This window comes from Numenius arquata, chromosome 3, assembly GCF_964106895.1.
Source record: "Numenius arquata chromosome 3, bNumArq3.hap1.1, whole genome shotgun sequence".
In the NCBI taxonomy this organism is placed as follows: Eukaryota; Metazoa; Chordata; class Aves; order Charadriiformes; family Scolopacidae; genus Numenius; species Numenius arquata.
In genome coordinates, this window is record NC_133578.1 from 42,119,231 (window position 1) to 42,136,424 (window position 17,194).

General features: G+C 43.0%; 1 protein-coding gene across 2 annotated transcripts in view; it reads right to left on the reverse strand.

Moving 5' to 3' along the window:
• The window catches only part of AGAP1 (ArfGAP with GTPase domain, ankyrin repeat and PH domain 1), a 403,044-nt gene extending 386,987 nt beyond the window's left edge, over nucleotides 1-16,057 (reverse strand). For both annotated transcript variants that reach the window (XM_074145832.1, XM_074145831.1), the window contains exon 1: nucleotides 15,895-16,057. In XM_074145832.1, coding sequence (XP_074001933.1) covers nucleotides 15,895-16,057 — 163 coding nt within the window. The remainder of the gene's footprint in view (nucleotides 1-15,894) is intronic.
• Nucleotides 16,058-17,194: the final 1,137 nt, after the last annotated feature.

The following is a 17,194-nucleotide window of genomic DNA, read 5'->3' on the forward strand; positions in this document are numbered from 1 at the left end:
CTGTTTTAGCAATCGATTTGATCTCCAGGACCAGACAGAATGACCTTTCAGATCACTCCTGTACAAGGTAGAGGTGCTTATAGAACAGCTTGGCCACAGCGTCCAACACACAAAGCCCACCTTGGATGCAAACCAACAAGCCGCTATCACAAATTCAACATTTTCAAGCAGCTTACTGGACTACTTTCTAAGACTCAAATTTGATGTTCCACTTTAATTTAATTCCACAGTCCTTTAAAATACAGGACTATAATTAGACAAAAGACTTAACCGACGCTGGTTTTTATTTGAATCTGTACAGAACGGTACTGCTTCAATAACTAGGCGATACAAAACTTGAAGAACAGCTCATAATCAGCATTATCATGTTGCCATCTCTGCTGCTTTTTCAGAGCGATAAAGAAATTTAAATCAAGTATCTTCAAGTTTAAACCCACTATGCTCTTCTTGATTTTAGCTTTTTATACTTTAATGTTTCGACAAGTGCCTGTTAAGCATACAGGTAACAGCTTTTCTCAATCCAGAGGTGATCCAGAAACCCACCAACCACCCCAAGAACACAAGCATGGCTAAGAGAAGTCAACCCGACTAGACAGTCGTAAGATCTTGGAGAGTTTTTCTGGCACCCTATAGTTTTCTCCACACAGTGTCCCCAGCGAAACCTGTAATCACTGTCTGGGGAATATGTTCCCCTGAGGTCAATAAATCTCCTCTCTCTCTCTGCTGACATACATAGCTATGAACAGCCTTGTTACTGCCTTGATTAACGTTCACAGAGGCGAACAGACTGATAACTGAGGGAACTAACATAGTTCATGTTACTTACTGTTTTTCAAAACAAAACTGTTCTACAATTTGCAGGAAAACACATCTCAAAATTCATCACATTTAAAACTACAGTACTTTCTCTACGCATTTTAGCCCGCTTTAGTCTTTTTAGCTCAGGTTTTAGCAACACTGACAGCATGCAACATCAACACGGACTAACCATCCTGTACACAGCCCCTTCATGATCCCCACAATCTGCTCCGAGACCTCGGCATTAGCATTACCGTTTGCATCCAAGCTAAACAGTTGCGTGCCGACTCCAATAACCATACAGACATCGCCAAAGTCACCTTTACAACCAACATGTAGACAACGGGAAAGAAGTGGCTTTTCAAAGGCATTGCTTTCTCTAACACATTATAACACTCACACAATTAGTGCTGCTTCTCTCCCCCCCGCCCCCAGCCCAAGCTGTCTCCAAATCTCTTTAAGTAAACTAGATTTAGTACCTCTGATTTATTACATCACATACAACAGCACCTGGGGCCACCTGAGTGGCTACTGAGCTACCGAGTATTATTAATTAGAACTAAGCAAAAATATACAAGTCAGGAAGAACATAGATTTATACAGGTATCTCCATACCTGTTTGTAGCCACTTTGTTATATTACAGCCTCACCAGTGTTGTTTCTAAAGGATCTAATTCCACTTGTAATTGGATCTCTTTGTTTTGTCTACTGTGTCATCAATGAACAGCTTTTATCAAATATCACCACTTACCTAGTAAGAAAAATTCCCATCTGCTTAGTAGAAGAGTATTATGAAAGCTATACAAGAACAGCTGCACAATGTCAGACAATGCAGGAGAAATGTAAAATACAAACACTGGACAGGAACAGAGGTTCCTCCAACAGCACCTTTCACTGCAATTAAGGACTATCAGACAATTTCTAAATGCCTCGCTTCATTGTCGCTTTCTTCCAAGATGATGGTACCTGTATTCACATTTCTAGCAGATAACTGGCTCAGACTCAGTAAGTTACCCTATTTACATACTAATTAAAAAAAAATAAACGCAAAACACCACCAGTAAGCTACCCTGCTCTTTACAAATTCTGGCGATTGATTTTTCCCATTTATCTACTAGAGTTCTTTTAAAAAGGTACAGGACTGGCCTAGTTAGCAAATCAAAGGGTATTTATTTGAGTTTTTATTTTAATAGCATGTCATTACCTAACATCAAGTAATCCCTAAAGGGACATACTTGTACTTTTTAGGTCACTGAGGTATTTTGCCTCTTGCTGTTGACAGCCTATATTCAAGTTACAGTCAAAGACCAGTGTTTAAATGCATTTTTTCCTCCAAATTGACTAATTTCTTCCAGCTGCCACTACTGTAGTCTCCTTTCAATGCTTACTGGCTTGTTCCCACAGCAAGTCTCAAATTAGAAAACTTCTACTCAAAGTGTCTAAATCACCTCGGAATATTAAGTTCAAGGTAGATTAATGTACATTTTGTCAAACACATCTGTCAGGAACTTTAATTTAACATGTGAAGATATTTTTATTTCATCATAACAGACATTAACTGCAGTTACAGAGGAGATTCTGCCCAGCTACCCCATTCACACATACAGCAGCCTGTACAACTCTCAAAACTGAAGAATTGACTATTATTAAGCTCTCCTCAAACAGGTATTCCCTTATTTAAACGAAGATAAAAAGTAATCTCTTTATACTCCTGCATTCCATAATCCAACATTAATATTTGCCCTCGCCAGCCCAGAAATACAAAAGCTTTGCGGTTTACATTACAGTTAATTGGTTTGCCCAGTGTATAAAATACTTAATATACATTTCTTTTACCAGAATCAGAGACTGTCAACATACCTTATTATCTTAACACCATGGCACATGTTAATTTATCCTTATGTTTTATCCGCTGCAGTTTCCGCTGCACTGGCTGGCACGTAGGCACGAACACCAGTTCAAATGGGACACCACGTCTTTCGTTACCCAGAACTGTACAATCAAGCATTATACGTATCGTGCTCTTCCCATACAGATAATGGTATGGATCCAGTTGAGGAAAGACAAAAAAAAAAACAAAAAACCACACAACAGCGGTGCTCTGGAAAAGTATTTTCTAGAGGTTGTTGAAACGTCACAAAAGAACAACAATGAGCCTACATTAAAGCCACTGAAGTTTCCCTGAAACATTACAGCAACTAAAATGGGCCCGTACTTAGACTAGGCACTTAAATTAGGCACTTACAAGCAAAACAGGAGCCCCAAATTGTTAATGTTTGTATGCTGAACAGTTTTTAAGAAAACCACGTAATGCTCTATTTTAAAAGCTTTTGTCAGATAATTTGGAGAGGATTAGCAAGTGAGCAATTAGTACATGCAGTTCACATCAACTACCGCATCAATTAGCATCGTAAATCAAACCAGCAACCTTCTAACTGAATTCACTCTATTATGCAGGAAGGAAGATGTTCCAGTAAGCAAAATATTCCCAGAGAAATACTGTCTTTTTATAAGTCATGTAGGTCTCCTGGCTTGAGCTAAAATACTACCTTTAAAATGCATTAAGCAGTTATCAAGGCAGATGTCTGCTGTAAGTATTTGTCCATCTAACCTGGGTGGCATTGTTACCCAGGCAATTAACACACGTCATTTCACTCCCCTCTCAGAGGTTATGCACCTACGGATTCAGTGCATCCTTTGCCGCCAGCAAGTCGTGTCCTTTTGGTCAGCCCCACCCTACTCAAATTTAATTTTTCAAGGTAAGTCAATAGCAGTATCATTCCACCCATAAACTAATGTATTGTTATACATCTAGATGCCTTTAAATGCCGCAATCTCGTAGCGGTGAAGTATTTTTGAAGCTTAATTAATGCAGGTTAAAATTAGAATCTTACTTTGCATGAGAAAAGTAATGAAATGGGACTAAATAGATGAGTTGCCACAGGGTACAGGGATGTTTTTCCACCGCTCGTTTCTATTCCTTCCTGCTTTCATTTACCCAACTCCAAGGGTAAACCTACAGATTGATGTTTAAGTAACAGAATTGCCATAGAAAAGTGCTAAATGACTACGGGAAAGTCCCACACATGGTAAGGCTGCAGCTATAGATTTTCTTCATAGTCAGAGCATACCAGTAGCCCTAGTATTGTCAGTTTTTGCAATTTCATACAATGCAAAGCAGCTACCTGTCACTGTCACCATCCTGGGCAGAGGGGTCGGAAGCTTGCCTACAAACCCACAGAAGTCTTTCAATCCCAAGCTCGAACAGCAGTCTACAACAAATTTTCTAGGAGCAATGTATTTTGAAGGAAAAATATCACTCAGCTTTATTCTTGGTACCAAAAAAAGAAAATAAACCTATCAAGACTTTAGGGTGTATTGAAATTACTAGGAAAGCTTTACTATAAAAGCATTTTTAAACTCTACTACATCACTGATTTTATGTTCATGAAAGCAAAGGAACATTATTTTCCTTCACTGTCATTATTTATTAGTTTTGACAGTTGACACTTGTACCCTTGGCAATACAACCAAGTAGTAACACCTTTTAGCCAGAAGCAGAGATCGTCGCAATTATTAACAAAAATGTTTTAACTGCTTTATCTGAATTCTCACTATCAAATGCCCAGATCTATTAAGATTTTCCAAGCTGTCATTCTAGTTTTAGTGCTGAACAGTGAGATTATCCAAATATGAGATATATAGCCTGTCTTTCTCTGAAGAGCCTGACACCTGTTTTATAATATGCCTCCAAAAGTAGCTAGAACAGCAGATATGAAGCTGTATGCCAATCTAGTGATCGTGCATAGCTCCTATCTCTGACTTTTCCCTATTTCTTATCAGGACCAATTTGTCACGTTCTTTCAATTTTTTCTTTGCCTGAACATAGAATTCTACCAAATCTACAGGTGATCATGACAAGTACAATGACCAGACCGGAATACTAAGGCAGAAGTATCAGTTATTATTTAATCTTTACATATCATGAAACATTTAAGTCACTAAAGCCTAACTCATACCTTTATATTAGGTTTACAAAAGAAGAGACAACAATATTCAAATATAAGAATGAAATGTCAGCTCTATTACTGTCTAATGTCAGCTTTTCATACTCTTAGAACATCACTAAAGGCTTAGTTTTCAGGAGACCTTTGCATCCTGCACAGGGACCTTGACATTTTGAAAGCAATACAGGTAATTCAGTAGGCCAAGTTCACAACAAGAAATGCTGTAGGTTCCTACAAGTTGGCTTTCTGCTTCTCTTCACTGCATTAGTGTGTTACAACAGTGTATTCCTGAACTTTATTATCCCAGCCCAGAGGCAGTGCCATTTCGATCGGAGATGCCGGCTGACTATTCCAGGCCTTAAGGCTTGTGCTCCACCTAACCAGTCCATGGAGAGGAACAAGCTCTGACAGCAGAGAATACAGAAGCATATTAGTGATTTCATTCCTGTGCCAGCCAGCCATTTCAGTGTCTTAAGATCACTGAGTTCATTCGTATCAGACTCCGATGAGAACACAGGTGATCCTGCACTCAAATGCAACTACTTTCATGTGCCATCAGTGGGAAATGACATCTGCTGTCCAGTGCCATGCTGCGGTTACCCCAAGAACTACCATTCTGTGTATAAGCTTTCTTTCGATAATGAAACATTCCATAAAAAAAAAAAAAAAAGACATAAAACCACAAAGTAGGTGTATTCAGATAGGCAGCTGAAGTTTAACATCTAATATGTCTTCCTGCTATACTTGCTTTCCATTGTACACATTCATATGGAACATTCCACTGGAACAGGTTGCCCAGGGAAGCTGTGGATGCCCCATCCCTGGAAGTGTTTAAGGCCAGGCTGGATGGGGCTTTGAGCAACCTGCTCTAGTGGAGGTGTCCCTGCCCAGGGCAGGGGGGTTGGAACTCCATGATCTTTAAGGTCCTTTCCAACCCAAACCATTCTATGATTCTATGACATACCAGCCACCTCCTTATTTAAGGTCCTGAGACATCTTTCTTGGGTTACTGACCAAATGAGGCAAAAAGCCTTCCTTTTGGTTCACAACTAGTTAACTCAGATACACAAGCACTTGCAAAGTGGTATACAATTAAATGACTGCTGTCTGGGCACCCAGAGTGCCATGCTTTTAGCATATTTCCTCTAGAGACCACAGTTGCTGTGATACCTAAAAGACAGGCTTCCTGGCTGCTCTCCTGAGCACGGGAAGCTGAAGCAGTAAGATAATGGAAATCACACATTCATGTACTACTGTATCTGTTTAATGAAGCAGTAAGAGTAAAGGGTAGAAGTAAAAGTAGAGGGTGCTACAAAATCCTGCAAAAGCGTCTATATTGCTGTGTCCTCCTCCTGGTTATGTTACTGAAAAATACAGCTGCAAAGCATAGATATAGCCATATAAATTTACAAACAGGAAGAACTTCATCTGCAACTTTACTTTAATAGACAACATAATGCTACCAAGCTCAAGTCAAAGTGGATTTTCCTACAGGTTTGTTGCAGATGGAGTGATGCACTTCACTCACACAAGAGAAGCAGCCATATATTTATTGATATAAAACAGTGATTTAACAAAGTTTGATAATAAATGCAATACATTCTATGGTAAGGTACTGTCCTGGTTTGAAGTAAAACCAAACCAATTTTCTGTTCTGTAACTTTACATCCTAGCTCGGCCTCCTCTAACTCTCTGAAATTAACGGCATATTGTGGAGAAAACTGCTCGTTCTCAGAATGATAAGACCAATGTTTGTGCTCCATGCCAAGGAATGGTATGCAGAGTGGTTAATTACTGCATAGAGGACAGGGTGAGACAAAACCGTCAGGGAGACCTTCCAGTTGAGTCATGAGGTTCAGAAAGGTCCCCCTTGTCTTCTGAACTCCTTCTCAGAGAGGAGTTTAGACGCGACTGGATCCAATCCTAGTCCCAGACTTGGGCAATGGTTTATGTCTAAATAATTCTATGTGCGCAATAAATCTAAGACGCGATCTTAGTGAAGCTTCAAAGTTTAGCATGCTATTAGTCACTTACCGAAGATCTGTTGGGGCAAGGAATCTCTCAGCCTTGAGGAGTAACCTTTAGAGGTGTCCCTATTCAAGGGGAGATCCTGGCGTGCAGCCTGTTGCCCAGCAGGAGAGCACAACAGGCTCTCGGGCTGTTCACTATTTATACAGGTAAGATGATTGACTTAGTCATGTGTACATATCAACCACAGTACCCGTGTAGTGGTTAGGTGAGTGTACTGATCCCGTTAGCCCCTGGCTATTGTTGGTGTTGTCTGCCTCCCACAACCCGCTTTTGGGAGGGATGCACCCATCATGACCAGACGCACCCATGATGACCCCCATGGGTGGTTACCGCTTGGGCAGGGTTTTGGGAGATAAAGGTCGGGTTGTGGCGGGGAGAGAACACCCTCACAAGGCTTCAAGTTAAATTGTGTCGACCGTTGATTTGATAGACTGTAAACAGTCCTTTAATCCCTTCAAAATGATGAAAAAATAAATTAAAAAAAAAAGATGAAAAATTTGCATCTCAAGTTTCTCATAAATAAATACAAATATAAATCAATACAGCTAAAGCTATAGATTCAATTCCAGTACTCCTAAGAGTCACATTGCTTGCCTGTATTTTTCTGAAGTACAGAAGAGGAAATTACCAAACAAAAGGGCTGTCTAATCATTAGGTTTACATTCATAATCCAACTATGTAAACAAATAAAGCTACTAAACAAGACACTGAAATTACACATCTCATACACATCAACCCTGTATTTTCAGTACTTGCTTCCTTAAGTGGTTAACTGAAGCTTACTTAAACAACAGGAAAAGAAAAATGAAAAAAACCCAAGCCATTCACTGGGTTTGAAACGCACTGCCACCTTAACACCCTTTCATTTGTACCATTATACAGGCTCCAAATACGATACTAGTCAGAATCCTGAAGTGGCGTTGATGAGGTCAAATATGCACATACTGGTTAACTAACACATCTGCTTCCATCCACTTTTGGAAAAAAAAAAAAAAAAAAAAAAAGGGTATGAAACACTTCCAGAGGGCTTTGGAATTGCCAGCTGCCCACAACGGACTCCCTACCAACAAGGGAGGTTTCATGCTATGACAACAAGTGAAAATACAAAAGAGAAGTTTAGCCACAGTTCTCCCTCTGTATAGGTGACCTGAAGTACAAACAGTGCTTACGGGTAGTCAAAGATAAAACTAAATATTACAGAAAACAAATCATTTATCCCCAGAGGCGTTAAGATTATGAAAACTATTTAATGCAATACTTTCTCTCTCAGACTAGGGGAACTTATCCACTGTAGATTACTAAGTAATCATTTTAGATTTTTTTTCCACAGATGATGTAAAGCTATGCGTATGAAGGTCAGAAAGAATACCCTCAACATAAAAACTAACAATTGCAGAAACAGATGTTTGAAATGCACTGTCAGCAGAAGATTACACAGTTGAGATGCAAGCGAGTTCTCCATTTCAGCTACTAAGATTTTTGGAACTTACATTACCTTTTCTTCAAAGATTTGCCAAAAATACCAACACTGCCATTTACCATGCTTATAGGCAAGGACAAAACCAACTCCCCAGTAGTGATGCAGTAGAGAATGGAGTATTCCTGAGGTCTGACGAGTTCTTCATCTGCTTGCACTATTCCCAATCCCCATCATTCTCTCAAAATGGCAGGGTTTTTAACTTCACTTATAACTGTCCTACTACAGTATGTTTGTAAGTGCATCCCTTCATATTTGCAATTAATGAAATACACCGTACTCCCACGTCAGTTTTCACCTTGTGATCCAAGATTCAAACCACTGTCTTCGGGTGGTAAAGTTCAGACAAAGACTACAGACACCTCAAACTGTCAGATAATAAACCTTATTAGAGAGTAAATCTTGTGAACACACTTTGCTTGAGCACCTATGTTACCTTCAGGAAACAGCAATTGCCATTTTGGCCTTAGCAAAGTACAGTGCAGAACATAAACATTGCAACCAGCTTTACAAGGTGTGTTTCCTTTTCCCAAGCGCCTGAGATCAGCCAAAGCCAATTAAATGTCTAATCTGCTGCATTGCTGAGTGCCCCTTCTTCTCAGGGAGTAAGACTCATTTGCCAATTTAAATAGAAATAAAAACAGTGATCTGTATACACAGCAGCATGAACTCTTCTTTCAGCATTACTGCACGCTGCTTTAAACTAATCCCCCAAAGCAAACGGTGGGACAAGCCTGGCACACTCCCTGAAAAACCTAAAGCCTCACAACACATTTGTTCCAACATCAGTTGATCCACAGCATGTCTCCTCCTTTGCCACAGGAAAAAAAAAGCTATCCTCAGAAGTTAATGGTTTAAGGCTCTCCTCTCAATTTGTAACTTTTATGCACTCAGTCAAAAGCATCTGATATTTACTGATGCAGCTTTTGCTAAGAATGGCATATAACTTTATGCATATATAAATATATATATAAAAATATAAATGCATATAACTTAAAGCCAGAAAGCACAGTCATTTCAATTTGGAATACAACATTCCGGTAACTTTAAGACACGACTATCAAACCAAACTTTTAGCTCACAATGCAAGTAAAGCAAAGCATTTGAATTTTTTTCATCACTCATATGAACTCTATTACCTTCCACGTTAAAAAGAAATGTCTTTCCATTTTGATACTACCCACCAAAATGACAAAATACATACTGTGTTTCATCAGTTTGTCCACACTGGAGGTCTGCAGAGAGCAAGACAGAATCACAGCAGAAAAATGGTACTTTTTAGCCAGGTTAACGCACAACGTGGTACACAAAGTCGCACGTGCACAACCAGCAGAAAAAGGCAGTAAGAGACTTGTTCCAAAGTCATTGCACTGGCTCTTCAAAGCAGTGATCGCTACCCAAGTCAATGTATATTGTGTACACGCAAGCTCAGGATTTACCAAATGCACTCACACGCTAGGTAGCGATAATGTGTTCAGACTCCCTACACCTGAATCACACAAATTTAACCCCCCAGCAAACAAACACAAAAAAGCACATTCCCAGCATGCTCTATAGAAAGCATGCCCCCTCTCCCAGAAACAAGGCGGCTGTTTGGAGAATCAGCTTTATCAGTTCAAATCATATAGTTTGATCCACAGTTCAAAAAGGCAGCATGATAACAAAAGCTTGAAAACGGTGATTGCTATTAATGTTTCAACATGTAATTGTCATATGCAATACTTGGGTTTATTCAGCTTTGGTCATTTATGCCTAAATATCTCAACTATATCATCATTCTTTTCATCTATTGAAATAATACAAGGTGTACTCAAACTCCTCTCCTCAAGAGCCTGACTTAATTATTTACTTGCGTGGAGGTTCCCAGATACTGGTTCTCCTAAGTCTGTTTCAGCAAAATAGCTAAGTAAAAGGAGTGACTGGTATTCAAACAGTTTTCAGAGTGACAATTGCTGTTTCCAACTTGCAGCTTGATATAATTCTTTGCCACGTCTTGTACTGCATCAGCTTTTGCTCCTTGTCATGAGCTATTTGTACACCTGCAGGAAGGCTCAGGTTATTTAGAGGCTAGCACACAGCAGTGATTCACCCTCACCTTATCGCTAAGCTGGGAAGTTAAGAAGAGTCAATTAATAATGATACTCCTTCCATAAGTGTGAGGGCATCGAGCACACCCTCAGTAAGTTTGCAGACAAAATCAAGTTGGGTGGGAGTGCTGATCTGCTTGAGGGTAGGATTGCTCTACAGAGGGATCTGGACAGGCTGGATGGATGGGCTGAGGCCAACTGTGTGAGGTCCAACAAGGCCAAGTGCCGGGTCCTGCCCTTGGGTCACAGCAACCCCCTGCAGCACTACAGGCTTGGGGCAGAGTGGCTGGAGCTGCCCGGCAGAAAAGGACCCGGGGGTGTTGGTGGACTGTGGGCTGAACATGAGCCAGCAGTGTGCCCAGGTGGCCAAGGAGGCCACCAGCATCCTGGCCTGTTCCTGACACAGCGTGGTGAGTAGGACTCGGGAGGTGATGGTCCCCCTGGACTGGGCACTGGTGAGGCCCCACCTCGAGGGCTGTGTCCAGTTTTGGGCCCCTCACCACAAAAAAAGACATTGAGGGGCTGGAGCGGGTCCAGAGAAGGGCAACGGAGCTGGTGAGGGGTCTGGAGAACAAGTCTTGTGAGGAGAGGCTGAGGGAGCTGGGGGTGTTCAGCCTGGAGAAAAGGAGGCTGAGGGGAGACCTTCTCGCTCTCTCCAACTCCCTGAAAGGAGGGTGTAGCCAGGGGGGGTCAGTCTCTTCTCCCAAATAAAAAGCAATAGGACAAGAGGAAACCACCTCAAGTTGCACCAGTGAAGGTTTTGATTGGATATTAGGAAAAATTTCTCCACCTGAATGGTTATTAAGCATTGGAACGGGCTGCCCAGGGAACTGGTTGAGCCACCGTCCCTGAAGGTATTTAAAAGATGTGTAGACATGGTGCTGAGGGGCATGGCCTCATGGTGGCATTCGCAATACTAAGTTAACAGCTGAATTTGATCTTAGAGGTTTTTTCCAACCCAAAGGATTCTATGATTCTATAATTCAGAGCCAAAGAAGGTTGATCATTGAGGTGCCTGCCATTTTTCCGTCATCAAGTAGGAGAGAACAGGTACATTAAGCAGAAAAAACAGCCATAGTCTTGTATGTCCCAACAAACAATGCTTCTACAGCACATTCATTTTTCAACTCTTTTATCTCAGATCTCACTAAAAACAGAAACATTAAAATCCTATTGTTACCTCAACCCCAAAATTGACTGTAACTTCTGCTATAAGATAGTCCCGTGACAGCATTTCCTCCCTAACATACTTGATAGCAGCATTTAAGGAGCTGCAAAGTTAGAGGACTCCACGAAAAGAATGGCCACAACAGGTAGTAACACCGAAGTGGAGTCCTGCATCAGCTAATAACAGACCCCTCTAACGCATATCCACTTCAAGAGTTTTAGCTCCATCCTAAATTACTTTATTTTCAAGAAATGGTACTTTTAAAAGTGAGTAAAGAAAAAAATAAAGCAAAAAAAAAATATAAGTCTTTCACCATTTTCTCCCACCTACTCTCCCCATCAGGATCTCTGCACTGCCCTGAACAAGTACTTTCCAAGTGTACAAATTTCATATTTTCTCTAAGACTTAGATTACATCTGAAGTCCCAAGACTAAAGAAAAACACTTAGTTATCATAATTTTTAAACTCACGAGTAGCATTCACAACACTTTTCAAGTAATTTTTTTTTTCTTACCAGGAACATTAGCATAGAAATCACAAGATGCACTGAACACAGCAATTCATAACAGACTAACATCCCATACAGCATCCATAAGAAATAAAGCAACAACCTCCCTGTATATATAAAAAAAAAGTTTTTAAAAATCATATTTCCTATTTATTTAGAGGGGGGAATAATAATTTTTTAAAAAGCACAGGCTACAGGGAAGATCTTCAAATGACTCACAAGGTACACTGAAGCCAGTATCTTAAGCTTCATCACAAAAATTTTGTTTTACTAGTAGAGGACTCAAGATACTCCCCACCTTCTCCAGTTAGGAAAATCTGCTCAAACCCCATAATGAAGTAGAATCTGTTTTGATGGGCTTGCCACTGTGTAAAAGGATAGCAAACTATTTCAGATGCTCAGCGTCTGCTGCATTAGTATCTGCTAGTAGTGAGTATATTAGCAAAAGTGTTTTTATAGACTATCAGCCAAGAAGACATTGACACTGTGAAATTGTTTTAAAATCCCTTCATGAAGGATCAGAAACTAAATTTTCAGACTGCTTAACTTTCTTTCCCTGGTTTTGCGTCATTCTTCAAGTTTTATAAGAGTATGAAGCTAGTCTCAGCATCGATGATAGAAACTGGAACTGGCAAATTCAGCTATTACCTACCCTTACTAATCTACATGCACACCTTAAAACCATCGTACCTTGAAACCCCAAGATGTTTCCAGCAATTTAAAGACTGCTGAAGTCAATTCATGTTTTCTTCTCCCCGTTCCTAAGCAGAAAACATACTTGATATAAGTTTAATACTAATCAAGTACTGATGCATCTACTGGTGGAACTAAGCTCATGAACTACTGAACACGTGAAGACAATTTTTACTGCACAGTTTACAGTCAACTGTCATCACCTAAAATTGTTTGGCTACTTAGTATGAATTTCATACAAAGAAAACAGAATGAAAGTGCATGCTTTTAAACTGTTGACTTTGCAACGCTGTGAAATGCAAGAACCTGCAAGTAATCCATTTTTAGCATTTTTATCCAGTGAGGAAAAACTGACGAACTAGTATCACATAGACTTGTTTTACCCAGTATCACATCTAACTTTGAATAACATAAGGAAAGAAAGCTGTGCAAAATGTACCAACATGTCAATTTAGGACCCAATTTAGGAATGTTTAGCAGTTGCTCTCTTAGGATTAGATACAATTCATATACTTGAATACAAAGAATTGTATTCAAGTTTTACTTTCACATTATTTCAACAATCACTGGTACCGCAAGTGTGTCCAGACACTCCTATAATAGAACTCAAAACCTAAAAAGAAAGATTTACGCTGCCAATAAAGTCCAAAGTGTTGGGAAGATAGTGCCACTCTCTGTTGAAAATTGTGAGAATAAGCAATAGCATCTCCACTGAAATAACTCTCAAATCACTTTAGATTCCATCTACATTCTCCTCCACGTCTGTCCAACCTCTCTCAAGCGGGTAAATTGGTTAGAGTTACGGTTTAAAGCAGCCCGAACTAATGAGATTATATTATTTTCTTTTACAGGGTACAGGTCTCCTTCTGCTGGAAGGAACCATTTCAGCAGAGTTACTTAGTACGTTCTCATGCCAGCCACACGCCAACCACACCGTGATTCCTCACTGCCAGTGAAAAAGCCGAGTACCTTGAACTCAAAAAGGTTTTGTGATTTGGGGAGTACCATTATAACACTGAACTCTTTGCAGCAAAATCGGACTGCAACAGCCACAAAACAAATTACTGCCTCTAAGTTCTACATGCAATATGGCATTACCACATCGATCAAAAAGCTGGTATCAGTGGGAAATAGTTAGGTAAAGGAGGTTTACCAAAAACAAAACCTGGCAGAATTGTAATCTAAAGGAGCGAGATGTTATTTTTTAAAATATATGCCATGTTTATTATTTAAGAGTTAGCTGAAGAGCCCTCAGAACAGAAAAGACTTAAGATATACGCTTCTTCTAGATAACTCTTTCCCATGAATCAGATCTACTGGTTTCATGACTCAGTGTCCACTCTAAGTTAGACAGCAAATTGTCTATGAAAATTTTACTCATCGGCTCCGCTTTTGAAACACATTTGCAGGCTGCTATTTTGGTTTTAAAGTCTTCGTGACTGACAAATGAACTGAGCTACAGTCAGGCAATACAAATTATCAATACATGAAAAGACTAACAGAAGTCACATGCTATGAAGATAATGACATACTGTGCTTCACATCCTCCTCCCACTTCCACACAAACTTGGCTGTATCGCTATATCCCAAGCATCTTATTCAAGAAACATATTTATATCACATAAACATGTATTAATTACCACTTAAAAAAAAATAAAACAAAAAAACCTTCTGCTGAAGCCATCATCTACCCTGAAGAAATCCAAACACCAGTAGCACTGAGAAAGGAACAGCGGTGCCTGTGCCATATCCTTCCCACAATATACACTAATAAGTTTCCATCTCTTCAGTGAAAGAGGAGACCAAAGGGTAAGGACTCCCAGGGGACAACCCAGACTCCAAGAAGCTGAAAACCACACAGCATAATTTCAATAAAGTGACTAATACAACAGAGAATATGCACAAAACTCTACTGCATACTCAGTCGGATGCAGAGATTTAGCTGGGGACTGTGTTCTTTAATAAGTGACAGGCACTGTCAATCTCAGTGACTTGCTACAACAAGACACTTAAAGAGGGGGTTTTTGCCCCCCTGCCCATAAAACGTTAACAGTATTAAACATTACATCTGTCTATCCAAGCTGCATTGCTCGAGTCAGACGAATAAAGCAGCCTTTCAAATAACAATCTCACTAGCAGCTTTCCCAGCAGGATGTTTTTATTACATATAATTTAAGGACAGGATAGGCCAACAACGCAAGACAGTTTTAAGCAGTTCTCTATTTCAGCTGCTGTACCTCATACTCTGCCGGCTTGAATCCCTTCCAAAATAGTGGCAGACCATTTCAACTGCAAAAGCACACAACTCAAAGCTTACAAAGTTATCAGGCAAAATAACTCAAAAATTCCTTCTTAAAATACAATCTTCTCGGCAATACTGTTGGCTTTTTTCACCTCCAGTGACAGTTAAGAAAAAATATCTGCAGCGGTCCCAATGCTGACAAATTTTCCCTATTTTGCACATCCTGAGCGATTTAGAGTCACTGCAGCACTCCTTCGGGGACAGATGCATATGAATCTACGCTTAGAAGACTGTTATCTCCATCTTGCCTTCAAACCTGTTTTTATCCTGCTGCATAGACAGACTACCGCTCCGTAATCCAGTTGGACCTCTTGTTTACCCGCTTAACGCCACTAAAGCGGGAACCCCTACGCTTTAAATGTCAGAAACTGCACGGAGCACCTAAATAAATAAATAAATAAATAAATAAAATCTCTCATTTTCTCCAACCGGCAGGCAAAGCGAGCATCATAACCCTCCCCACCTTAACCCAGCCCGAACAAGTAGCAAAAACAACTTCTCCCCGCAGCGCCCGGCTTGCACGGGAAACCCGCACCGAAGGGTATTCGGTGCGGAGGAAGGGATGGGGACCAGGCCAAGGCACGCACACACATATATATACACACGCACACATATATACACACACACACATATATACACACACACACACCCCCCCCCCAAAAAAAGCCTGCCACGGGGGGGTGGAGGAAGGGAAGGCAGCCAGGAGGGCGCAGGCACCCACTTCCAAGTGAGCCCGCCAGTACCCCCGCACACAGGGCCACGGGCTTGCGGGAGGGGAGGGAGGGGAAACAGGGAGCACCCCCCCGCCGCCGGCTGGGCTCACCTTCGATGGCGATGACATGCTCGCGGATCTGGTTCTGCAGCACAGGCTCCTCCACCCGCTCCAGCAGCTCGTAGATGGAGTAGATGTTGGGGTGCACCGACTCGAAGCGCTGGATCTCGGCCCGGATGGCTGCCGAGTTGGCCAGCTGCTGCTGGTAGTTCATGGCGCGGCCGCTCCCCTCCGCCGCCTTCGCCACCTCCGGCCCGGCGCCCTTCCCCTCCGCGCACCCAGACCCCCCGCGCCGGCCGGCGGGCAGCGGCGGGGGGGGAGGCGGGGCGCGCAGGGCGGGGGAGGGGGTGAGCCCCGGCCGCCCGCCCGCCTCACTCACCGGACCCCCCCCGCCGCCCGCCCCGCGCCGGGCCGGGCCGGCAGCAGTCCTTCGCCTCGCAGCCTGCAAGGGGCGCCGCCGCCGTTCTCCGCCCGCCTGTCACTTCACCGCGGCGGCGGGGCAGGGTAAACCGGCCGCCCCCGGCCCCATGGAGGGCGGCAGCGCGGCGGCCGCCGCTGAGCTCCCGGCCGGCCCCCGCCGCCTCAAACTCCGCAGCGGCGGCCGGTCCCGCCGCCCCCTGCGCGCGCCGACAGCCAATGGCCGCGGCCCCTCCTGAGCCTCGCGCCCCCGGCCCGGCCTCGCTCTCGCGCGCGGCGGCGGCGGCGCACGCGGCCCCGCTCCCACCGGGACGAACCCCCACCACACACACCCCCTCCCCTCGCGCGCGCTCACCCCCGCTCCCCCCCCTCTACGTCCTTCTCTGCCCGCTTCACGCTCACGCAGACCACGCCCCCGGGTTACGTCACCGCGCAGGCCGCCCTCCTTCGCCCGTGCCGTGCTTGCTGAAGGGCACGCTGGGAAATGTAGTCCGGGCGCGCTGAGGGAGAGCGGGGGTCGCGCACGACTGCGACGGGGCCGGTCGCTCCCCCCACCCCTCCTTTTTCTCCTTCTCCTCTCGGACCAGGTCTCTCAGCTGCCTCCGCGGGAGGCCTGGAACGCCGTGCTTGCCCCGCCGGTGGCCCCGTGCTCCCAACAGCTGCTCGCCCCACAAACAAGCGGAGGAAGACCCCCGGTGCGGGGGACAGGCCGCGGCAGGCGGGCCGGAGGGGCCGCCGGCCAAGCCCCGCAGCGTGAGCCCGGTGGGCCCCTCCCCCCCGGACAGTGGAGTCGTGGAAAGGAGGTTTGTGCATAAAGTGCTCTATCCGAATTACTTGCAGCTGTAAGGGTTGCGCCAGCCGTCTCGCAGCTTAGAAGGCAGTAACCTGGGCAAGCCTTGACAAAAATGTGGTCGCGTCTCATCGTACATCATCG